We start from the raw sequence: 23,362 nt of genomic DNA on the forward strand, positions 1-23,362 counted from the left end.
GTTATTGATCATTTTAAGCTGATTCCATTAAGTGGGTCTATATTGAGCACCTGCTATGTGTTTGGAGTCTTGATGGAAAATGCCCACTGGCTGTTTCTATTTCTTTCTTTCTTTTTTTTCTTTTTGGCCATGCAGTGTGGTTTGCAGGATCTTAGTTCGCCAACCAGGGATTGAACCGGGGCCCTCAGCAATGAAAGCACGGAGTCCTAATCACTGGACCTCCCAGGAACTCCCTGTTCCTCTATATCTGTTGAGATGTTCATTGTGCAAACAAAATGACTTGAGGTTCCCCCGGTACCACTTTCACAGACCCCAGCAATGAACCCGGTTTATAATAGTAGATTCCTTTTGTCATATCAACAATTACATCTATTTTGTGCTTTGTGACTTTCATGTGGTTTTCTTAAGACAGCAGCTAACCGTTTTTCAACTCGGAGGGTTGGCTCAGTGGGAGGGCAGTTGGTTAGGAAGGAGAGAAACCATGGTTGGGGTTGGTCTCTGGCAAAGGTGGCAAACCCTTGCTCTGAAGCGAAGGGGCCAGTGGGCTCAGTGACCACCAACACCTAAGGCTGCAACCCCTGGCCAGGAAGGGGTGGGTACGGTGGGTGCTAGAGGGGTTATGACTGGGAAATGGGCAGGACAAGGAGGGGATGGTGCAGTGGGGCGACCCCAGAGGGGACTCTTACTGTCACTCATCCATCTAGTCACCCTTGCTGCTGGCCCCAAGCAGGCGTCGGTGGGGAATCCCAACAGGCTACATAAGCTGCCATAATGTCTCGAACAATGAAATGGAGGAAATCCTTTATGCATGATTCAGTCCCTATGAAGACTGTCTCTCATCTGTAACAACCATGTTTGCAAATCAAGTTAAGCATGGCCCCATGGAGACAGAAGGACAGACTGAACTCTGGGGACTAAGCTCCATGTAGTGGGAGCCGAGGGCAGAGATGGCCACATAAAGGGCCAGCTGAGTGGATGAAAGATTGGCTACCTCTGCATTGTGACTCCCTGCTACGTGCCTCATTATGACCATGCTCCCTCACCTGTTGGTGGGTGACCCCAGGTCCTGGCATGAGTGCAGTGTGGGTCAGGGCCGGTGGGGGGGACGGCCCAGGTGGCCCTAGGAGCCCCCCACCATGGAAAACCAGCTCTGGTATGACAACCTGGGGTGCTGCCATCAATACCAAGAAAGTACCCAGAATGTGGAGGACTTCCTACTCCTGCTGCTGGGCCTTGTCATTCTTGTCAACATTGGGATCAACATGGCAGCTATGGTCAGCGATGGTTGGGGACCACCAGTAGGGGTGAAGAGGGCTGAGGGTGGGAACCAGCTGCAGCCTGCACCTCCGTCTGCAGGAACGGTCTTGGCTGGGACGGGGGTGAGGGTAGAGAGCCTGGCCTTCATTTTCACACACCTCCCCCCAGATATGGCATGGGCTCCAGAATGCCTTAGACAAGACCATCTATTGGATTAATCAGAAAAGTAAGTACGGAAGACAGGTAGGGGGCACCCCGCCCCCGCCATTCCCAGGGCCCTAGAAACCCAGGCCCCCAGGTTCCCAACCCTGAACTCTTCTGACAGTTGCCCTGCCCTCACGGACTCTCGCCTCCCCCAGATGACATCTCGCAGGCTTGTGAAAGTTCCCCCAAATATCCTCCAGCCAAGGCCCGAGACGTCCACATCCACTGCACCCTGGACCCTGTGGAAGTGAAAATGGCCCGGCCCACTTGCTACTCCTCGTCCTCCTACCATCATCTCCACAACCGTAGCCGCAGCTGCAGCCGCCGCCCCTGCAGCCACCAGCGGAGACCGAAGAACCGCAGACAATTCCCCTACAGCCGCTCAGTCTTCCATAGGCTGCCTCGCAGCCACAGGATGTCACAGCTGCGGCTGATGCGCTCCTTCGATCGGGAGGACCCGGACTCCTACCTGGAGGAGGGGGATGACCTTTCCTTCCCACAACCCAAGCACCCGCGGGGGTGCTGGGGAGGGCTCTACCAGCGGATGGGCCTGCCCTCCAACGTGGGCCTCTGGGGCCGCCAGGGTGGGATCCTGGCCAGCCTGCCACCACCCTGTCTCTACCTGTCGCCCGAGCCGCGCCGCATGCCCAAGCGTGTGGAGGCCAAGTCCGAGCTAAGGCTGCAGTCCCTCGGGGCTCCCTGCTCACCATCCCGCATCTGGGGCAACGTGGAGGCTGACCAGTGGCCCTCGTCTCCACCACCCCCCCGACGGCTGCCCCCTAACCCCTCGTGGGTCCCTGGGGGGCACAGCACTTACCCCTCAAGGGGCCAGCTCCCGTATGACTCCTGGAATCAGCGGCGGCGTGGTCTGGAAGGCTCTGAGCCTCCATCCGCTCTGGAGCCTCGGGGCTGCCGGCCCGAAGCCCGGCAGCGCAACTCCCCCCAGGCCCACAGACGGAGCCTCCCCAGCAGTGCTCACAGCCAGCCCAACGGCAGCCCGCACCCCTCCACGGAACACTTGAACTATTCCCGGGATGCCCACGAGGTACGGCGCCGGGCGGCCGAATGGGCCGAGATGCTGCCCGTGCGGCGCCCTCTGACCACCTCCGCCTCCCTCACGGTGCTGGCCGAGGCCTCGTACCGGCGGGCCCCGGCTCCCAGCTCAGCCCTGCTCGTCCGCTCCTCCCAGCCCCTGCCCGACGTCCAGGCTACCGAGCACCTTCCGCCCCGGCCCACCTTCATGCCACTCAGCCGGGACCCGGGGGGCAATGCCAGCTACCAGGTGTATGACAGCCTGGAGCTGAAGCGGCAAGCGCAGGAGAGCCGAGCGCGGGCCAACTCGCTGCCGCCTTCCACCTCGGCCTCGAGGCCCCCTCTGCACGGGCGCCAGACTGGGAAAAATGAACTGACCAGCAGCAAACGGGGGCGGGGGCGGGGGGCGGCAGGGCATGGAGAGAGGAATAAAGAGCGCCAGAGTCCAGGAAACATTGGTGGTCTGTGGCTTGGAAGCGCCACTCCTTCTGCCAGCCTGGGTCCCTGCCCTTGGCTTCCTGCAATAAGAAGCCAGTGTCCTCTTCTTGGCCTGAGGGTCCCCTTGGTTTAGTGGCCACAGTCCTGCCAGCAAGCCCCTCCTGGTCCTATACCATGCACTAAGGAGATCTGCAGCTGCAGACTCCAAACCACTGGTCTCTGGGCACCTCCTCTGTGTCTCAGCTGTCCCTGTCCCCAGAGAGCCTCATACAAGAAGCTGCTTCCAAACTGGGAGGTTCCACATCTGGGCAGGTCCAGCTCCACGCCCAGTGAAGGGCATGAAGAAGGCTGAGGCTCTGGACTCCAGCCAGGCCTTCCCCAGGGCTCTGAGGCCAAGGTCTTCCTAGTCTCAGGAGGGGCCAGGAGATGGAATGTGTCATTTGAACAAGTGAGTCAGCGGGCGGTGAGCGAATGATTGACCGCTCGAGGGGAGGTGTGCCGGCCTCCGGGCCCTGTTTGACTGTCCAGGCTCAGCTTACCTGATTACCTGGTTACCAGGGAATGCCACCCTGGGCCCTCCTTTTCCTCCTCCCCCCTCATTGTGACCCCACCACCTGCCCCATTATGACCCAGTCCTTCTCCCCCTCCCCCACCAGAGGAGTCTGGCTCCCAGTGACTATGTGGAGGCCGGGGGGCCCAGGCAGTCCTGGGACCCACGGCCATGGGTGAGCAAACCCACTACTGAGCCCAGCCGTGCTCTGGCACCAACCCCAGGAAATGCCAGGACCTAGGAGACTCAATTCTTCTGATCCTGGGCAGCTTCATCTTGCTCAACGTGGGGATCAAGGTGGTGACTCTGGTCAGGGCGGGATCTGGGAAGCGGGGTTGGGGGAGCCCTGGGGTCTTGAAGGGGCTGAGGTGGGAGGGCTGCTGGGGTGTGGCCGGACAAGGGTTGGATTTCAGGGCTCACCCTGCTCCCGGCCTCCCCTCTCCCCTGCTTCCCTCAGATCTGGAGGCATCTGAAGAGCTCCTTGCGGACACTTTTCAATCATATTTTCCCCAAAGGTGAGTGGGCGCCAGCGTGGGCTCAGGGGATGTGGGCCTGTCCCCTTTCTTCTATCCCTGCCTCGATTCTCAGCCCCTCAGGAACCCAGGCCCTGTCCCATCTCGCCTTTCCCCGCAGACAAGCAAGCCAGCTGTGTAGGCAGCCATCGCATGTGCGTGCGCTGCTCCGTGGATCCCAAGAACCTGTGCTCAAGAGTTCCTTCCCGCTTCCGCCATCGCCCAAGCTTCCTGCTCGGGCACCCAAACCACCTTGACTCCTGGATACCAGACACAAAACATGAGAAGGCTTCTGGGTGCTGCTGGAGGCCGCCTCAGTGTGGACGGGCTGGGGCTCCCATGGAGGCTCCACGGGGACTGTGGAAGGAGGGGGTAGTGGGCGCTGGCGAGGCCCCTCCGGTCACAGCCTTAACGTCCCGAGCCACCTTTTACTCCAGGCAAGAGACATCTTCCAAGCTCCGCAGGATGAGCAAGGTGGACGTGCTTCCACTCCGCCTGCCCCAAGAGAGCAAGACGAAGACCCCAGACTATGACCCAGCCCAGGCCCCAGCCCGGGCCCAAACCCGCCCCCCAGTTCAGCCCCCTGCGCATGCTCCTGCCAAGGCCCAGACCTTCTCCTCAGCCCACCCCCCTGAGCACACCCGCCCCCAGGCCCAGACCCCCTGCCCAGCCCTCACCCCGAGCGCAGCCCTGCCCAGGTCCATGGCCCTGAGCATACCTCAGCCCATACCCCAGCCCAGGCCCAAGCCCAGGGCCCCTCAAATGCCTCAGCCCAGTCCCTGGGCCACACTTCTGTCTGCACCCTGACCCATGCTCATCTGACCTATACCCATGCCAACACTCTGGTCCCTCCCCCACCTTCGGCCCCAGTTCCTCCCCCAACTTCTGCCCCTGCTACTACTCCTGCCCTAGCCCCTACACCAGCCCCTGTCCCGATCTCTGCCACAACCTCTGTCCCAGTGCTGGTCATGGCCCTGACGACCACTCCAGTCCCTTCCACCACCCCTACCCCCACCCTAGCTTCTATTCCCTCTACCTTGTCTGCCTTCAGCCAAGGCCTCTCCTCCGGCCAGGTGGTCTACGATGCCCGCAGGGTAAAGCAGAACGTGGTCCATGTGTGTCCCCCTCAGAACTCTGGGTACTCCAGAAAGGACTTGGGTACCGTCTCCAGGCCCCAAGAGGGGCATGGTCTGGTGAGCTCCGGTATAGCTTAGCAAACACTGCAGCAATGTAGTGGGGACAGTGCCAAGCCCTCCACTGGATCCATACTGGGTTACCTGGAGTCGGGGAATATGGAATGGAAGATCTCAAATGATGCCAAAGACAAATTTGTGCAGTCCAAGACCTTCCCTTACTGCAGCTTCCATCCTTGCAGTTCTGAGAAGAGAAACACGGACCCCCAGGCTCCAGTCTACCCCAAATTCCTGGTGTACTCCAAGGATGCTGCACCTTCTCAACCTTGCTTCCATTCTCCAACCAGTGCCCAGAGCTCACCATGCGCCATGCCTCCACCATGCACTCTTTCTCTGCCTCTTGTTTCTCCCAGATCCTTTGTCCTTCATCAACACAGCAACCACCAGAAGCCCTCCGCCTTAATACAACCCCCCACCTTTCCCCCAACCTCCAAGTCTCCTCCGTCTGTCCTCTCTTCCCAGGGCCCCATCCCTCCCCAGTTATCCACGACGTCCCAAACCCCAAACCAGCCCCAACCCCCTGAACTTCGTGAGAGTCTAGGCCTCAACCAAGGCTGTGTCCTCCAAAGTACCCTAGGACCTTTAAAAGACTGTAGAGTTTCCAGAAAACCAGGCCTTACCCCAAATCCAGGCCTCCACAAGAACCGTGTAGGAACTGACTCTGTCCAAGCTTTGGGCGCACATCTACCCGAAACTTATTTAGATCTGAGGCAGGTCCTCGAAAGGAGGATGCAGGGCAGCACACACCAGGGACTTCTGTCCCACCCAGTCAGAACTCCTGCTCTCCCAAGGCTCAGGTGACCTACAATGACCTGCAAACCTTCTCAGAGGTACCTGTGCTGATTGAGCTGCAATCATCCTCCCGGCGAGCAGGCGGCCAAGACTGGGTGTGCCACCCCATGGATTCAGTTCCTCCAGCCTGCCAGAACTATCGCCAGATGTCTACGCCTCCCAAGACCAGCTGGAAGCCCTACTGTCCTGGGTCAGGCACCCGGCTAGGGCATGTGGTCTTTGACGCCCGCCAGAGACAGTTCAGAGCGGGCAGGGACAAATGCGAAGCTCTGTCTCCCAGGCGCCTTCACCGAGAGACATCCAACAACTCACCGGAGACCATCAAGGAGTGGGGATATCAGGGGACAGATATGCATGAGGAATAAAGAGACAAGAGAAGTGTTCTGTGGTTGTGTGAGGACATCCACCCCAGCCCCATCCCACAGGGCCTGATGAGGACCTAAGCTCTCCCTGCTTTCCCTCCATCGCTGTCTAGCTAAATCCGTTATCCCCAAGGCCCTAGAGCTGCATTGTCAATTACAGTAGCCACTAGCCAAATATGCCTATTAGAATATAAATTAGTTACAATTAAGGAAAAGTAATTCTGTTAAAAATTAAGTTAAAAAGTTAAAAATTCTCTTCCTCAGGGAACAGAATTTCCCTGGCGTCCAATTCTGTTCCCTGGTGGTCCAGTTGTTGGGACTTGGCGCTTTCACTGCTGTGGCCGCGGTTCAATCCCTGGTCGGGGAACTCAGTCCCTGCAAGCTTCATGGCTTGGCCAAAAAAGAAAAAAATTCTGTTCCTCAGTGTCATGATCTTCTAAGTGCTCAGTAGTCACATGGAGCTAGCGGATACTGTATTGGACAGCACAGATTTAGAACGTTTCCATCATCATGAAAAATGCTATTGGAGAGCAGTGCTTTAGAGTTTAGAGCAATTTTCCTTTCCCTGTCACCCACCCCCAGCATCTTAAAGCTCCCCCAGAGCCCAGAGAACTTAGTTCTTTTTAGGGTGGCTCAGAAGCCACCCTCTGGGGAGGAGGTAAGATGTAGGCATGGACACCCAACGCCTGATTTCCCCAGACTGTGAGAAAGAGCCCAGGCTTCAGTTTTCCTGATCTGGTCTCTTGGGTCACGACCAGAGGTATGCAAACTTGCCTCCCCCGTTCTGGGCTGTGTTTGGGGCTCGTGGTTACTGAGGGAGAAGACCTCTCTTGGTCAGTGACTAGGAAACCTTGTGTTTTAGGCTCCCCAAATTGAGCCTTGGATTCTGACGGTGCCCTCCTTCATAGGCCTCTAATTTTCTCGAGGTGTCTCCACTTAATTTTCTTGCCCATGGACTTAGGCCTAGTTCACTGTGGAGACAGACCCCTGGGAAAAAGGAATGTAAGAATTCCTGGTCCAGCATGCATTGGTCTAATCTGTGAGCGTGTCTCTGGTGTCCTATCTTTCTGTCCTATTATTCTGGCTCCTAGTTTCAGCCTGGACTTAAGCTGTGTCCATGATAGCACTGGCCGCTGAAAGCAATTTCCTTCCCCTCATAATTTCTCATTGCCCTGCCCTAGCCCAGCTGGAGTTTCCTCTGGACTTGATTTTCAGTCCTGATAACTCTTCTGTATACACACATAAGCTGCGAGATTGCAAAGTGTTTTCCCTGCCACCACTTGTGTGTCTGAGGTGGGCAACACTAATATGTCCCTTCCCTGAGTCAGATGTCCATCCCTGGGTCACTACAGGCACACTATCGGTGTGTTCTTGTCTAACATTACCACCACCGATTCCAAGGAGACACGTCCCAGCGGGAGAGCCCATTTCCAACACCTCTCTGGCTCAGCTCTGACCTTGGACAAGTCATGTGCAACCTTTCTAGGCTTGCAGTCTCACCTCTAAAATGAAGTTATAATTGCATGCAAGAACCCTTCTAGATTTAAATGACCAGGGCTCCTCTACTCCCAAGTGAGATGTGGAGTCCCCTATTTCTCCGCATGCCCTAGTGTATGTCCCTCATTATTGTTTGCTATTCAGATCCATCCTATTAGGCCTCTGTTCTAACCCCAAGGAGTTCGGCGCCGGGCGGCCGAATGGGCCGAGATGCTGCCCGTGCGGCGCCCTCTGACCACCTCCGCCTCCCTCACGGTGCTGGCCGAGGCCTCGTACCGGCGGGCCCCGGCTCCCAGCTCAGCCCTGCTCGTCCGCTCCTCCCAGCCCCTGCCCGACGTCCAGGCTACCGAGCACCTTCCGCCCCGGCCCACCTTCATGCCACTCAGCCGGGACCCGGGGGGCAATGCCAGCTACCAGGTGTATGACAGCCTGGAGCTGAAGCGGCAAGCGCAGGAGAGCCGAGCGCGGGCCAACTCGCTGCCGCCTTCCACCTCGGCCTCGAGGCCCCCTCTGCACGGGCGCCAGACTGGGAAAAATGAACTGACCAGCAGCAAACGGGGGCGGGGGCGGGGGGCGGCAGGGCATGGAGAGAGGAATAAAGAGCGCCAGAGTCCAGGAAACATTGGTGGTCTGTGGCTTGGAAGCGCCACTCCTTCTGCCAGCCTGGGTCCCTGCCCTTGGCTTCCTGCAATAAGAAGCCAGTGTCCTCTTCTTGGCCTGAGGGTCCCCTTGGTTTAGTGGCCACAGTCCTGCCAGCAAGCCCCTCCTGGTCCTATACCATGCACTAAGGAGATCTGCAGCTGCAGACTCCAAACCACTGGTCTCTGGGCACCTCCTCTGTGTCTCAGCTGTCCCTGTCCCCAGAGAGCCTCATACAAGAAGCTGCTTCCAAACTGGGAGGTTCCACATCTGGGCAGGTCCAGCTCCACGCCCAGTGAAGGGCATGAAGAAGGCTGAGGCTCTGGACTCCAGCCAGGCCTTCCCCAGGGCTCTGAGGCCAAGGTCTTCCTAGTCTCAGGAGGGGCCAGGAGATGGAATGTGTCATTTGAACAAGTGAGTCAGCGGGCGGTGAGCGAATGATTGACCGCTCGAGGGGAGGTGTGCCGGCCTCCGGGCCCTGTTTGACTGTCCAGGCTCAGCTTACCTGATTACCTGGTTACCAGGGAATGCCACCCTGGGCCCTCCTTTTCCTCCTCCCCCCTCATTGTGACCCCACCACCTGCCCCATTATGACCCAGTCCTTCTCCCCCTCCCCCACCAGAGGAGTCTGGCTCCCAGTGACTATGTGGAGGCCGGGGGGCCCAGGCAGTCCTGGGACCCACGGCCATGGGTGAGCAAACCCACTACCGAGCCCAGCCGTGCTCTGGCACCAACCCCAGGAAATGCCAGGACCTAGGAGACTCAATTCTTCTGATCCTGGGCAGCTTCATCTTGCTCAACGTGGGGATCAAGGTGGTGACTCTGGTCAGGGCGGGATCTGGGAAGCGGGGTTGGGGGAGCCCTGGGGTCTTGAAGGGGCTGAGGTGGGAGGGCTGCTGGGGTGTGGCCGGACAAGGGTTGGATTTCAGGGCTCACCCTGCTCCCGGCCTCCCCTCTCCCCTGCTTCCCTCAGATCTGGAGGCATCTGAAGAGCTCCTTGCGGACACTTTTCAATCATATTTTCCCCAAAGGTGAGTGGGCGCCAGCGTGGGCTCAGGGGATGTGGGCCTGTCCCCTTTCTTCTATCCCTGCCTCGATTCTCAGCCCCTCAGGAACCCAGGCCCTGTCCCATCTCGCCTTTCCCCGCAGACAAGCAAGCCAGCTGTGTAGGCAGCCATCGCATGTGCGTGCGCTGCTCCGTGGATCCCAAGAACCTGTGCTCAAGAGTTCCTTCCCGCTTCCGCCATCGCCCAAGCTTCCTGCTCGGGCACCCAAACCACCTTGACTCGTGGATACCAGTCACAAAACATGAGAAGGCTTCTGGGTGCTGCTGGAGGCCGCCTCAGTGTGGACGGGCTGGGGCTCCCATGGAGGCTCCACGGGGACTGTGGAAGGAGGGGGTAGTGGGCGCTGGCGAGGCCCCTCCGGTCACAGCCTTAACGTCCCGAGCCACCTTTTACTCCAGGCAAGAGACATCTTCCAAGCTCCGCAGGATGAGCAAGGTGGACGTGCTTCCACTCCGCCTGCCCCAAGAGAGCAAGACGAAGACCCCAGACTATGACCCAGCCCAGGCCCCAGCCCGGGCCCAAACCCGCCCCCCAGTTCAGCCCCCTGCGCATGCTCCTGCCAAGGCCCAGACCTTCTCCTCAGCCCACCCCCCTGAGCACACCCGCCCCCAGGCCCAGACCCCCTGCCCAGCCCTCACCCCGAGCGCAGCCCTGCCCAGGTCCATGGCCCTGAGCATACCTCAGCCCATACCCCAGCCCAGGCCCAAGCCCAGGGCCCCTCAAATGCCTCAGCCCAGTCCCTGGGCCACACTTCTGTCTGCACCCTGACCCATGCTCATCTGACCTATACCCATGCCAACACTCTGGTCCCTCCCCCACCTTCGGCCCCAGTTCCTCCCCCAACTTCTGCCCCTGCTACTACTCCTGCCCTAGCCCCTACACCAGCCCCTGTCCCGATCTCTGCCACAACCTCTGTCCCAGTGCTGGTCATGGCCCTGACGACCACTCCAGTCCCTTCCACCACCCCTACCCCCACCCTAGCTTCTATTCCCTCTACCTTGTCTGCCTTCAGCCAAGGCCTCTCCTCCGGCCAGGTGGTCTACGATGCCCGCAGGGTAAAGCAGAACGTGGTCCATGTGTGTCCCCCTCAGAACTCTGGGTACTCCAGAAAGGACTTGGGTACCGTCTCCAGGCCCCAAGAGGGGCATGGTCTGGTGAGCTCCGGTATAGCTTAGCAAACACTGCAGCAATGTAGTGGGGACAGTGCCAAGCCCTCCACTGGATCCATACTGGGTTACCTGGAGTCGGGGAATATGGAATGGAAGATCTCAAATGATGCCAAAGACAAATTTGTGCAGTCCAAGACCTTCCCTTACTGCAGCTTCCATCCTTGCAGTTCTGAGAAGAGAAACACGGACCCCCAGGCTCCAGTCTACCCCAAATTCCTGGTGTACTCCAAGGATGCTGCACCTTCTCAACCTTGCTTCCATTCTCCAACCAGTGCCCAGAGCTCACCATGCGCCATGCCCCCACCATGCACTCTTTCTCTGCCTCTTGTTTCTCCCAGATCCTTTGTCCTTCATCAACACAGCAACCACCAGAAGCCCTCCGCCTTAATACAACCCCCCACCTTTCCCCCAACCTCCAAGTCTCCTCCGTCTGTCCTCTCTTCCCAGGGCCCCATCCCTCCCCAGTTATCCACGACGTCCCAAACCCCAAACCAGCCCCAACCCCCTGAACTTCGTGAGAGTCTAGGCCTCAACCAAGGCTGTGTCCTCCAAAGTACCCTAGGACCTTTAAAAGACTGTAGAGTTTCCAGAAAACCAGGCCTTACCCCAAATCCAGGCCTCCACAAGAACCGTGTAGGAACTGACTCTGTCCAAGCTTTGGGCGCACATCTACCCGAAACTTATTTAGATCTGAGGCAGGTCCTCGAAAGGAGGATGCAGGGCAGCACACACCAGGGACTTCTGTCCCACCCAGTCAGAACTCCTGCTCTCCCAAGGCTCAGGTGACCTACAATGACCTGCAAACCTTCTCAGAGGTACCTGTGCTGATTGAGCTGCAATCATCCTCCCGGCGAGCAGGCGGCCAAGACTGGGTGTGCCACCCCATGGATTCAGTTCCTCCAGCCTGCCAGAACTATCGCCAGATGTCTACGCCTCCCAAGACCAGCTGGAAGCCCTACTGTCCTGGGTCAGGCACCCGGCTAGGGCATGTGGTCTTTGACGCCCGCCAGAGACAGTTCAGAGCGGGCAGGGACAAATGTGAAGCTCTGTCTCCCAGGCGCCTTCACCGAGAGACATCCAACAACTCACCGGAGACCATCAAGGAGTGGGGATATCAGGGGACAGATATGCATGAGGAATAAAGAGACAAGAGAAGTGTTCTGTGGTTGTGTGAGGACATCCACCCCAGCCCCATCCCACAGGGCCTGATGAGGACCTAAGCTCTCCCTGCTTTCCCTCCATCGCTGTCTAGCTAAATCCGTTATCCCCAAGGCCCTAGAGCTGCATTGTCAATTACAGTAGCCACTAGCCAAATATGCCTATTAGAATATAAATTAGTTACAATTAAGGAAAAGTAATTCTGTTAAAAATTAAGTTAAAAAGTTAAAAATTCTCTTCCTCAGGGAACAGAATTTCCCTGGCGTCCAATTCTGTTCCCTGGTGGTCCAGTTGTTGGGACTTGGCGCTTTCACTGCTGTGGCCGCGGTTCAATCCCTGGTCGGGGAACTCAGTCCCTGCAAGCTTCATGGCTTGGCCAAAAAAGAAAAAAATTCTGTTCCTCAGTGTCATGATCTTCTAAGTGCTCAGTAGTCACATGGAGCTAGCGGATACTGTATTGGACAGCACAGATTTAGAACGTTTCCATCATCATGAAAAATGCTATTGGAGAGCAGTGCTTTAGAGTTTAGAGCAATTTTCCTTTCCCTGTCACCCACCCCCAGCATCTTAAAGCTCCCCCAGAGCCCAGAGAACTTAGTTCTTTTTAGGGTGGCTCAGAAGCCACCCTCTGGGGAGGAGGTAAGATGTAGGCATGGACACCCAACGCCTGATTTCCCCAGACTGTGAGAAAGAGCCCAGGCTTCAGTTTTCCTGATCTGGTCTCTTGGGTCACGACCAGAGGTATGCAAACTTGCCTCCCCCGTTCTGGGCTGTGTTTGGGGCTCGTGGTTACTGAGGGAGAAGACCTCTCTTGGTCAGTGACTAGGAAACCTTGTGTTTTAGGCTCCCCAAATTGAGCCTTGGATTCTGACGGTGCCCTCCTTCATAGGCCTCTAATTTTCTCGAGGTGTCTCCACTTAATTTTCTTGCCCATGGACTTAGGCCTAGTTCACTGTGGAGACAGACCCCTGGGAAAAAGGAATGTAAGAATTCCTGGTCCAGCATGCATTGGTCTAATCTGTGAGCGTGTCTCTGGTGTCCTATCTTTCTGTCCTATTATTCTGGCTCCTAGTTTCAGCCTGGACTTAAGCTGTGTCCATGATAGCACTGGCCGCTGAAAGCAATTTCCTTCCCCTCATAATTTCTCATTGCCCTGCCCTAGCCCAGCTGGAGTTTCCTCTGGACTTGATTTTCAGTCCTGATAACTCTTCTGTATACACACATAAGCTGCGAGATTGCAAAGTGTTTTCCCTGCCACCACTTGTGTGTCTGAGGTGGGCAACACTAATATGTCCCTTCCCTGAGTCAGATGTCCATCCCTGGGTCACTACAGGCACACTATCGGTGTGTTCTTGTCTAACATTACCACCACCGATTCCAAGGAGACACGTCCCAGCGGGAGAGCCCATTTCCAACACCTCTCTGGCTCAGCTCTGACCTTGGACAAGTCATGTGCAACCTTTCTAGGCTTGCAGTCTCACCTCTAAAATGAAGTTATAATTGCATGCAAGAACCCTTCTAGATTTAAATGACCAGGGCTCCTCTACTCCCAAGTGAGATGTGGAGTCCCCTATTTCTCCGCATGCCCTAGTGTATGTCCCTCATTATTGTTTGCTATTCAGATCCATCCTATTAGGCCTCTGTTCTAACCCCAAGGAGTTCGGCGCCGGGCGGCCGAATGGGCCGAGATGCTGCCCGTGCGGCGCCCTCTGACCACCTCCGCCTCCCTCACGGTGCTGGCCGAGGCCTCGTACCGGCGGGCCCCGGCTCCCAGCTCAGCCCTGCTCGTCCGCTCCTCCCAGCCCCTGCCCGACGTCCAGGCTACCGAGCACCTTCCGCCCCGGCCCACCTTCATGCCACTCAGCCGGGACCCGGGGGGCAATGCCAGCTACCAGGTGTATGACAGCCTGGAGCTGAAGCGGCAAGCGCAGGAGAGCCGAGCGCGGGCCAACTCGCTGCCGCCTTCCACCTCGGCCTCGAGGCCCCCTCTGCACGGGCGCCAGACTGGGAAAAATGAACTGACCAGCAGCAAACGGGGGCGGGGGCGGGGGGCGGCAGGGCATGGAGAGAGGAATAAAGAGCGCCAGAGTCCAGGAAACATTGGTGGTCTGTGGCTTGGAAGCGCCACTCCTTCTGCCAGCCTGGGTCCCTGCCCTTGGCTTCCTGCAATAAGAAGCCAGTGTCCTCTTCTTGGCCTGAGGGTCCCCTTGGTTTAGTGGCCACAGTCCTGCCAGCAAGCCCCTCCTGGTCCTATACCATGCACTAAGGAGATCTGCAGCTGCAGACTCCAAACCACTGGTCTCTGGGCACCTCCTCTGTGTCTCAGCTGTCCCTGTCCCCAGAGAGCCTCATACAAGAAGCTGCTTCCAAACTGGGAGGTTCCACATCTGGGCAGGTCCAGCTCCACGCCCAGTGAAGGGCATGAAGAAGGCTGAGGCTCTGGACTCCAGCCAGGCCTTCCCCAGGGCTCTGAGGCCAAGGTCTTCCTAGTCTCAGGAGGGGCCAGGAGATGGAATGTGTCATTTGAACAAGTGAGTCAGCGGGCGGTGAGCGAATGATTGACCGCTCGAGGGGAGGTGTGCCGGCCTCCGGGCCCTGTTTGACTGTCCAGGCTCAGCTTACCTGATTACCTGGTTACCAGGGAATGCCACCCTGGGCCCTCCTTTTCCTCCTCCCCCCTCATTGTGACCCCACCACCTGCCCCATTATGACCCAGTCCTTCTCCCCCTCCCCCACCAGAGGAGTCTGGCTCCCAGTGACTATGTGGAGGCCGGGGGGCCCAGGCAGTCCTGGGACCCACGGCCATGGGTGAGCAAACCCACTACCGAGCCCAGCCGTGCTCTGGCACCAACCCCAGGAAATGCCAGGACCTAGGAGACTCAATTCTTCTGATCCTGGGCAGCTTCATCTTGCTCAACGTGGGGATCAAGGTGGTGACTCTGGTCAGGGCGGGATCTGGGAAGCGGGGTTGGGGGAGCCCTGGGGTCTTGAAGGGGCTGAGGTGGGAGGGCTGCTGGGGTGTGGCCGGACAAGGGTTGGATTTCAGGGCTCACCCTGCTCCCGGCCTCCCCTCTCCCCTGCTTCCCTCAGATCTGGAGGCATCTGAAGAGCTCCTTGCGGACACTTTTCAATCATATTTTCCCCAAAGGTGAGTGGGCGCCAGCGTGGGCTCAGGGGATGTGGGCCTGTCCCCTTTCTTCTATCCCTGCCTCGATTCTCAGCCCCTCAGGAACCCAGGCCCTGTCCCATCTCGCCTTTCCCCGCAGACAAGCAAGCCAGCTGTGTAGGCAGCCATCGCATGTGCGTGCGCTGCTCCGTGGATCCCAAGAACCTGTGCTCAAGAGTTCCTTCCCGCTTCCGCCATCGCCCAAGCTTCCTGCTCGGGCACCCAAACCACCTTGACTCCTGGATACCAGACACAAAACATGAGAAGGCTTCTGGGTGCTGCTGGAGGCCGCCTCAGTGTGGACGGGCTGGGGCTCCCATGGAGGCTCCACGGGGACTGTGGAAGGAGGGGGTAGTGGGCGCTGGCGAGGCCCCTCCGGTCACAGCCTTAACGTCCCGAGCCACCTTTTACTCCAGGCAAGAGACATCTTCCAAGCTCCGCAGGATGAGCAAGGTGGACGTGCTTCCACTCCGCCTGCCCCAAGAGAGCAAGACGAAGACCCCAGACTATGACCCAGCCCAGGCCCCAGCCCGGGCCCAAACCCGCCCCCCAGTTCAGCCCCCTGCGCATGCTCCTGCCAAGGCCCAGACCTTCTCCTCAGCCCACCCCCCTGAGCACACCCGCCCCCAGGCCCAGACCCCCTGCCCAGCCCTCACCCCGAGCGCAGCCCTGCCCAGGTCCATGGCCCTGAGCATACCTCAGCCCATACCCCAGCCCAGGCCCAAGCCCAGGGCCCCTCAAATGCCTCAGCCCAGTCCCTGGGCCACACTTCTGTCTGCACCCTGACCCATGCTCATCTGACCTATACCCATGCCAACACTCTGGTCCCTCCCCCACCTTCGGCCCCAGTTCCTCCCCCAACTTCTGCCCCTGCTACTACTCCTGCCCTAGCCCCTACACCAGCCCCTGTCCCGATCTCTGCCACAACCTCTGTCCCAGTGCTGGTCATGGCCCTGACGACCACTCCAGTCCCTTCCACCACCCCTACCCCCACCCTAGCTTCTATTCCCTCTACCTTGTCTGCCTTCAGCCAAGGCCTCTCCTCCGGCCAGGTGGTCTACGATGCCCGCAGGGTAAAGCAGAACGTGGTCCATGTGTGTCCCCCTCAGAACTCTGGGTACTCCAGAAAGGACTTGGGTACCGTCTCCAGGCCCCAAGAGGGGCATGGTCTGGTGAGCTCCGGTATAGCTTAGCAAACACTGCAGCAATGTAGTGGGGACAGTGCCAAGCCCTCCACTGGATCCATACTGGGTTACCTGGAGTCGGGGAATATGGAATGGAAGATCTCAAATGATGCCAAAGACAAATTTGTGCAGTCCAAGACCTTCCCTTACTGCAGCTTCCATCCTTGCAGTTCTGAGAAGAGAAACACGGACCCCCAGGCTCCAGTCTACCCCAAATTCCTGGTGTACTCCAAGGATGCTGCACCTTCTCAACCTTGCTTCCATTCTCCAACCAGTGCCCAGAGCTCACCATGCGCCATGCCCCCACCATGCACTCTTTCTCTGCCTCTTGTTTCTCCCAGATCCTTTGTCCTTCATCAACACAGCAACCACCAGAAGCCCTCCGCCTTAATACAACCCCCCACCTTTCCCCCAACCTCCAAGTCTCCTCCGTCTGTCCTCTCTTCCCAGGGCCCCATCCCTCCCCAGTTATCCACGACGTCCCAAACCCCAAACCAGCCCCAACCCCCTGAACTTCGTGAGAGTCTAGGCCTCAACCAAGGCTGTGTCCTCCAAAGTACCCTAGGACCTTTAAAAGACTGTAGAGTTTCCAGAAAACCAGGCCTTACCCCAAATCCAGGCCTCCACAAGAACCGTGTAGGAACTGACTCTGTCCAAGCTTTGGGCGCACATCTACCCGAAACTTATTTAGATCTGAGGCAGGTCCTCGAAAGGAGGATGCAGGGCAGCACACACCAGGGACTTCTGTCCCACCCAGTCAGAACTCCTGCTCTCCCAAGGCTCAGGTGACCTACAATGACCTGCAAACCTTCTCAGAGGTACCTGTGCTGATTGAGCTGCAATCATCCTCCCGGCGAGCAGGCGGCCAAGACTGGGTGTGCCACCCCATGGATTCAGTTCCTCCAGCCTGCCAGAACTATCGCCAGATGTCTACGCCTCCCAAGACCAGCTGGAAGCCCTACTGTCCTGGGTCAGGCACCCGGCTAGGGCATGTGGTCTTTGACGCCCGCCAGAGACAGTTCAGAGCGGGCAGGGACAAATGCGAAGCTCTGTCTCCCAGGCGCCTTCACCGAGAGACATCCAACAACTCACCGGAGACCATCAAGGAGTGGGGATATCAGGGGACAGATATGCATGAGGAATAAAGAGACAAGAGAAGTGTTCTGTGGTTGTGTGAGGACATCCACCCCAGCCCCATCCCACAGGGCCTGATGAGGACCTAAGCTCTCCCTGCTTTCCCTCCATCGCTGTCTAGCTAAATCCGTTATCCCCAAGGCCCTAGAGCTGCATTGTCAATTACAGTAGCCACTAGCCAAATATGCCTATTAGAATATAAATTAGTTACAATTAAGGAAAAGTAATTCTGTTAAAAATTAAGTTAAAAAGTTAAAAATTCTCTTCCTCAGGGAACAGAATTTCCCTGGCGTCCAATTCTGTTCCCTGGTGGTCCAGTTGTTGGGACTTGGCGCTTTCACTGCTGTGGCCGCGGTTCAATCCCTGGTCGGGGAACTCAGTCCCTGCAAGCTTCATGGCTTGGCCAAAAAAGAAAAAAATTCTGTTCCTCAGTGTCATGATCTTCTAAGTGCTCAGTAGTCACATGGAGCTAGCGGATACTGTATTGGACAGCACAGATTTAGAACGTTTCCATCATCATGAAAAATGCTATTGGAGAGCAGTGCTTTAGAGTTTAGAGCAATTTTCCTTTCCCTGTCACCCACCCCCAGCATCTTAAAGCTCCCCCAGAGCCCAGAGAACTTAGTTCTTTTTAGGGTGGCTCAGAAGCCACCCTCTGGGGAGGAGGTAAGATGTAGGCATGGACACCCAACGCCTGATTTCCCCAGACTGTGAGAAAGAGCCCAGGCTTCAGTTTTCCTGATCTGGTCTCTTGGGTCACGACCAGAGGTATGCAAACTTGCCTCCCCCGTTCTGGGCTGTGTTTGGGGCTCGTGGTTACTGAGGGAGAAGACCTCTCTTGGTCAGTGACTAGGAAACCTTGTGTTTTAGGCTCCCCAAATTGAGCCTTGGATTCTGACGGTCCCCTCCTTCATAGGCCTCTAATTTTTTCGAGGTGTCTCCACTTAATTTTCTTGCCCATGGACTTAGGCCTAGTTCACTGTGGAGACAGACCCCTGGGAAAAAGGAATGTAAGAATTCCTGGTCCAGCATGCATTGGTCTAATCTGTGAGCGTGTCTCTGGTGTCCTATCTTTCTGTCCTATTATTCTGGCTCCTAGTTTCAGCCTGGACTTAAGCTGTGTCCATGATAGCACTGGCCGCTGAAAGCAATTTCCTTCCCCTCATAATTTCTCATTGCCCTGCCCTAGCCCAGCTGGAGTTTCCTCTGGACTTGATTTTCAGTCCTGATAACTCTTCTGTATACACACATAAGCTGCGAGATTGCAAAGTGTTTTCCCTGCCACCACTTGTGTGTCTGAGGTGGGCAACACTAATATGTCCCTTCCCTGAGTCAGATGTCCATCCCTGGGTCACTACAGGCACACTATCGGTGTGTTCTTGTCTAACATTACCACCACCGATTCCAAGGAGACACGTCCCAGCGGGAGAGCCCATTTCCAACACCTCTCTGGCTCAGCTCTGACCTTGGACAAGTCATGTGCAACCTTTCTAGGCTTGCAGTCTCACCTCTAAAATGAAGTTATAATTGCATGCAAGAACCCTTCTAGATTTAAATGACCAGGGCTCCTCTACTCCCAAGTGAGATGTGGAGTCCCCTATTTCTCCGCATGCCCTAGTGTATGTCCCTCATTATTGTTTGCTATTCAGATCCATCCTATTAGGCCTCTGTTCTAACCCCAAGGAGTTCGGCGCCGGGCGGCCGAATGGGCCGAGATGCTGCCCGTGCGGCGCCCTCTGACCACCTCCGCCTCCCTCACGGTGCTGGCCGAGGCCTCGTACCGGCGGGCCCCGGCTCCCAGCTCAGCCCTGCTCGTCCGCTCCTCCCAGCCCCTGCCCGACGTCCAGGCTACCGAGCACCTTCCGCCCCGGCCCACCTTCATGCCACTCAGCCGGGACCCGGGGGGCAATGCCAGCTACCAGGTGTATGACAGCCTGGAGCTGAAGCGGCAAGCGCAGGAGAGCCGAGCGCGGGCCAACTCGCTGCCGCCTTCCACCTCGGCCTCGAGGCCCCCTCTGCACGGGCGCCAGACTGGGAAAAATGAACTGACCAGCAGCAAACGGGGGCGGGGGCGGGGGGCGGCAGGGCATGGAGAGAGGAATAAAGAGCGCCAGAGTCCAGGAAACATTGGTGGTCTGTGGCTTGGAAGCGCCACTCCTTCTGCCAGCCTGGGTCCCTGCCCTTGGCTTCCTGCAATAAGAAGCCAGTGTCCTCTTCTTGGCCTGAGGGTCCCCTTGGTTTAGTGGCCACAGTCCTGCCAGCAAGCCCCTCCTGGTCCTATACCATGCACTAAGGAGATCTGCAGCTGCAGACTCCAAACCACTGGTCTCTGGGCACCTCCTCTGTGTCTCAGCTGTCCCTGTCCCCAGAGAGCCTCATACAAGAAGCTGCTTCCAAACTGGGAGGTTCCACATCTGGGCAGGTCCAGCTCCACGCCCAGTGAAGGGCATGAAGAAGGCTGAGGCTCTGGACTCCAGCCAGGCCTTCCCCAGGGCTCTGAGGCCAAGGTCTTCCTAGTCTCAGGAGGGGCCAGGAGATGGAATGTGTCATTTGAACAAGTGAGTCAGCGGGCGGTGAGCGAATGATTGACCGCTCGAGGGGAGGTGTGCCGGCCTCCGGGCCCTGTTTGACTGTCCAGGCTCAGCTTACCTGATTACCTGGTTACCAGGGAATGCCACCCTGGGCCCTCCTTTTCCTCCTCCCCCCTCATTGTGACCCCACCACCTGCCCCATTATGACCCAGTCCTTCTCCCCCTCCCCCACCAGAGGAGTCTGGCTCCCAGTGACTATGTGGAGGCCGGGGGGCCCAGGCAGTCCTGGGACCCACGGCCATGGGTGAGCAAACCCACTACCGAGCCCAGCCGTGCTCTGGCACCAACCCCAGGAAATGCCAGGACCTAGGAGACTCAATTCTTCTGATCCTGGGCAGCTTCATCTTGCTCAACGTGGGGATCAAGGTGGTGACTCTGGTCAGGGCGGGATCTGGGAAGCGGGGTTGGGGGAGCCCTGGGGTCTTGAAGGGGCTGAGGTGGGAGGGCTGCTGGGGTGTGGCCGGACAAGGGTTGGATTTCAGGGCTCACCCTGCTCCCGGCCTCCCCTCTCCCCTGCTTCCCTCAGATCTGGAGGCATCTGAAGAGCTCCTTGCGGACACTTTTCAATCATATTTTCCCCAAAGGTGAGTGGGCGCCAGCGTGGGCTCAGGGGATGTGGGCCTGTCCCCTTTCTTCTATCCCTGCCTCGATTCTCAGCCCCTCAGGAACCCAGGCCCTGTCCCATCTCGCCTTTCCCCGCAGACAAGCAAGCCAGCTGTGTAGGCAGCCATCGCATGTGCGTGCGCTGCTCCGTGGATCCCAAGAACCTGTGCTCAAGAGTTCCTTCCCGCTTCCGCCATCGCCCAAGCTTCCTGCTCGGGCACCCAAACCACCTTGACTCCTGGATACCAGACACAAAACATGAGAAGGCTTCTGGGTGCTGCTGGAGGCCGCCTCAGTGTGGACGGGCTGGGGCTCCCATGGAGGCTCCACGGGGACTGTGGAAGGAGGGGGTAGTGGGCGCTGGCGAGGCCCCTCCGGTCACAGCCTTAACGTCCCGAGCCACCTTTTACTCCAGGCAAGAGACATCTTCCAAGCTCCGCAGGATGAGCAAGGTGGACGTGCTTCCACTCCGCCTGCCCCAAGAGAGCAAGACGAAGACCCCAGACTATGACCCAGCCCAGGCCCCAGCCCGGGCCCAAACCCGCCCCCCAGTTCAGCCCCCTGCGCATGCTCCTGCCAAGGCCCAGACCTTCTCCTCAGCCCACCCCCCTGAGCACACCCGCCCCCAGGCCCAGACCCCCTGCCCAGCCCTCACCCCGAGCGCAGCCTTGCCCAGGTCCATGGCCCTGAGCATACCTCAGCCCATACCCCAGCCCAGGCCCAAGCCCAGGGCCCCTCAAATGCCTCAGCCCAGTCCCTGGGCCACACTTCTGTCTGCACCCTGACCCATGCTCATCTGACCTATACCCATGCCAACACTCTGGTCCCTCCCCCACCTTCGGCCCCAGTTCCTCCCCCAACTTCTGCCCCTGCTACTACTCCTGCCCTAGCCCCTACACCAGCCCCTGTCCCGATCTCTGCCACAACCTCTGTCCCAGTGCTGGTCATGGCCCTGACGACCACTCCAGTCCCTTCCACCACCCCTACCCCCACCCTAGCTTCTATTCCCTCTACCTTGTCTGCCTTCAGCCAAGGCCTCTCCTCCGGCCAGGTGGTCTACGATGCCCGCAGGGTAAAGCAGAACGTGGTCCATGTGTGTCCCCCTCAGAACTCTGGGTACTCCAGAAAGGACTTGGGTACCGTCTCCAGGCCCCAAGAGGGGCATGGTCTGGTGAGCTCCGGTATAGCTTAGCAAACACTGCAGCAATGTAGTGGGGACAGTGCCAAGCCCTCCACTGGATCCATACTGGGTTACCTGGAGTCGGGGAATATGGAATGGAAGATCTCAAATGATGCCAAAGACAAATTTGTGCAGTCCAAGACCTTCCCTTACTGCAGCTTCCATCCTTGCAGTTCTGAGAAGAGAAACACGGACCCCCAGGCTCCAGTCTACCCCAAATTCCTGGTGTACTCCAAGGATGCTGCACCTTCTCAACCTTGCTTCCATTCTCCAACCAGTGCCCAGAGCTCACCATGCGCCATGCCCCCACCATGCACTCTTTCTCTGCCTCTTGTTTCTCCCAGATCCTTTGTCCTTCATCAACACAGCAACCACCAGAAGCCCTCCGCCTTAATACAACCCCCCACCTTTCCCCCAACCTCCAAGTCTCCTCCGTCTGTCCTCTCTTCCCAGGGCCCCATCCCTCCCCAGTTATCCACGACGTCCCAAACCCCAAACCAGCCCCAACCCCCTGAACTTCGTGAGAGTCTAGGCCTCAACCAAGGCTGTGTCCTCCAAAGTACCCTAGGACCTTTAAAAGACTGTAGAGTTTCCAGAAAACCAGGCCTTACCCCAAATCCAGGCCTCCACAAGAACCGTGTAGGAACTGACTCTGTCCAAGCTTTGGGCGCACATCTACCCGAAACTTATTTAGATCTGAGGCAGGTCCTCGAAAGGAGGATGCAGGGCAGCACACACCAGGGACTTCTGTCCCACCCAGTCAGAACTCCTGCTCTCCCAAGGCTCAGGTGACCTACAATGACCTGCAAACCTTCTCAGAGGTACCTGTGCTGATTGAGCTGCAATCATCCTCCCGGCGAGCAGGCGGCCAAGACTGGGTGTGCCACCCCATGGATTCAGTTCCTCCAGCCTGCCAGAACTATCGCCAGATGTCTACGCCTCCCAAGACCAGCTGGAAGCCCTACTGTCCTGGGTCAGGCACCCGGCTAGGGCATGTGGTCTTTGACGCCCGCCAGAGACAGTTCAGAGCGGGCAGGGACAAATGCGAAGCTCTGTCTCCCAGGCGCCTTCACCGAGAGACATCCAACAACTCACCGGAGACCATCAAGGAGTGGGGATATCAGGGGACAGATATGCATGAGGAATAAAGAGACAAGAGAAGTGTTCTGTGGTTGTGTGAGGACATCCACCCCAGCCCCATCCCACAGGGCCTGATGAGGACCTAAGCTCTCCCTGCTTTCCCTCCATCGCTGTCTAGCTAAATCCGTTATCCCCAAGGCCCTAGAGCTGCATTGTCAATTACAGTAGCCACTAGCCAAATATGCCTATTAGAATATAAATTAGTTACAATTAAGGAAAAGTAATTCTGTTAAAAATTAAGTTAAAAAGTTAAAAATTCTCTTCCTCAGGGAACAGAATTTCCCTGGCGTCCAATTCTGTTCCCTGGTGGTCCAGTTGTTGGGACTTGGCGCTTTCACTGCTGTGGCCGCGGTTCAATCCCTGGTCGGGGAACTCAGTCCCTGCAAGCTTCATGGCTTGGCCAAAAAAGAAAAAAATTCTGTTCCTCAGTGTCATGATCTTCTAAGTGCTCAGTAGTCACATGGAGCTAGCGGATACTGTATTGGACAGCACAG

At 57.6% G+C, this 23,362-nt stretch overlaps 2 protein-coding genes and 3 pseudogenes across 2 annotated transcripts; all 5 read left to right on the forward strand.

Moving 5' to 3' along the window:
* The first annotated feature begins 1,136 nt into the window (after positions 1 to 1,136).
* On the forward strand, positions 1,137 to 3,264 carry SPEM2 (SPEM family member 2). The gene is made up of 4 exons (XM_059906434.1): positions 1,137 to 1,274; positions 1,426 to 1,483; positions 1,617 to 2,954; positions 3,191 to 3,264. The coding sequence occupies exons 1-4, from the start codon at positions 1,137 to 1,139 to the stop codon at positions 3,262 to 3,264; spliced, it is 1,608 nt and encodes a 535-aa protein (XP_059762417.1).
* Positions 3,265 to 3,609: 345 nt separating this feature from the next.
* Positions 3,610 to 6,339, forward strand: LOC132354566 (uncharacterized protein SPEM3-like; annotated as a pseudogene).
* Positions 6,340 to 9,163: 2,824 nt separating this feature from the next.
* LOC132354567 (uncharacterized protein SPEM3-like) lies at positions 9,164 to 10,625 on the forward strand. The gene is made up of 2 exons (XM_059906435.1): positions 9,164 to 9,301; positions 9,508 to 10,625. Exons 1-2 carry the CDS (start codon positions 9,164 to 9,166, stop codon positions 10,309 to 10,311), a joined length of 942 nt encoding a protein of 313 aa, XP_059762418.1. The 3' UTR covers positions 10,312 to 10,625.
* Positions 10,626 to 14,674: 4,049 nt separating this feature from the next.
* Positions 14,675 to 17,361, forward strand: LOC132354569 (uncharacterized protein SPEM3-like; annotated as a pseudogene).
* A 2,824-nt stretch (positions 17,362 to 20,185) lies between these two features.
* On the forward strand, positions 20,186 to 22,872 carry LOC132354570 (uncharacterized protein SPEM3-like; annotated as a pseudogene).
* The last annotated feature ends 490 nt before the right edge of the window (positions 22,873 to 23,362 follow it).

This window comes from Balaenoptera ricei, chromosome 20, assembly GCF_028023285.1.
Source record: "Balaenoptera ricei isolate mBalRic1 chromosome 20, mBalRic1.hap2, whole genome shotgun sequence".
In the NCBI taxonomy this organism is placed as follows: domain Eukaryota; kingdom Metazoa; phylum Chordata; class Mammalia; order Artiodactyla; family Balaenopteridae; genus Balaenoptera; species Balaenoptera ricei.

Coding starts and splice junctions, on each gene's coding strand:
- SPEM2 (XM_059906434.1), top strand. CDS start 1,137: ATGGAAAACCAGCTCTGGTATGACAACCTGGGGTGCTGCCATCAATAC. Junction 1,484..1,616: donor CTATTGGATTAATCAGAAAA/GTAAGTACGGAA, acceptor CGCCTCCCCCAG/ATGACATCTCGCAGGCTTGT. Junction 2,955..3,190: donor GAGTCCAGGAAACATTGGTG/GTCTGTGGCTTG, acceptor CCCTGTCCCCAG/AGAGCCTCATACAAGAAGCT.
- LOC132354567 (XM_059906435.1), top strand. CDS start 9,164: ATGGGTGAGCAAACCCACTACCGAGCCCAGCCGTGCTCTGGCACCAAC. Junction 9,302..9,507: donor GGATCAAGGTGGTGACTCTG/GTCAGGGCGGGA, acceptor TTTTCCCCAAAG/GTGAGTGGGCGCCAGCGTGG.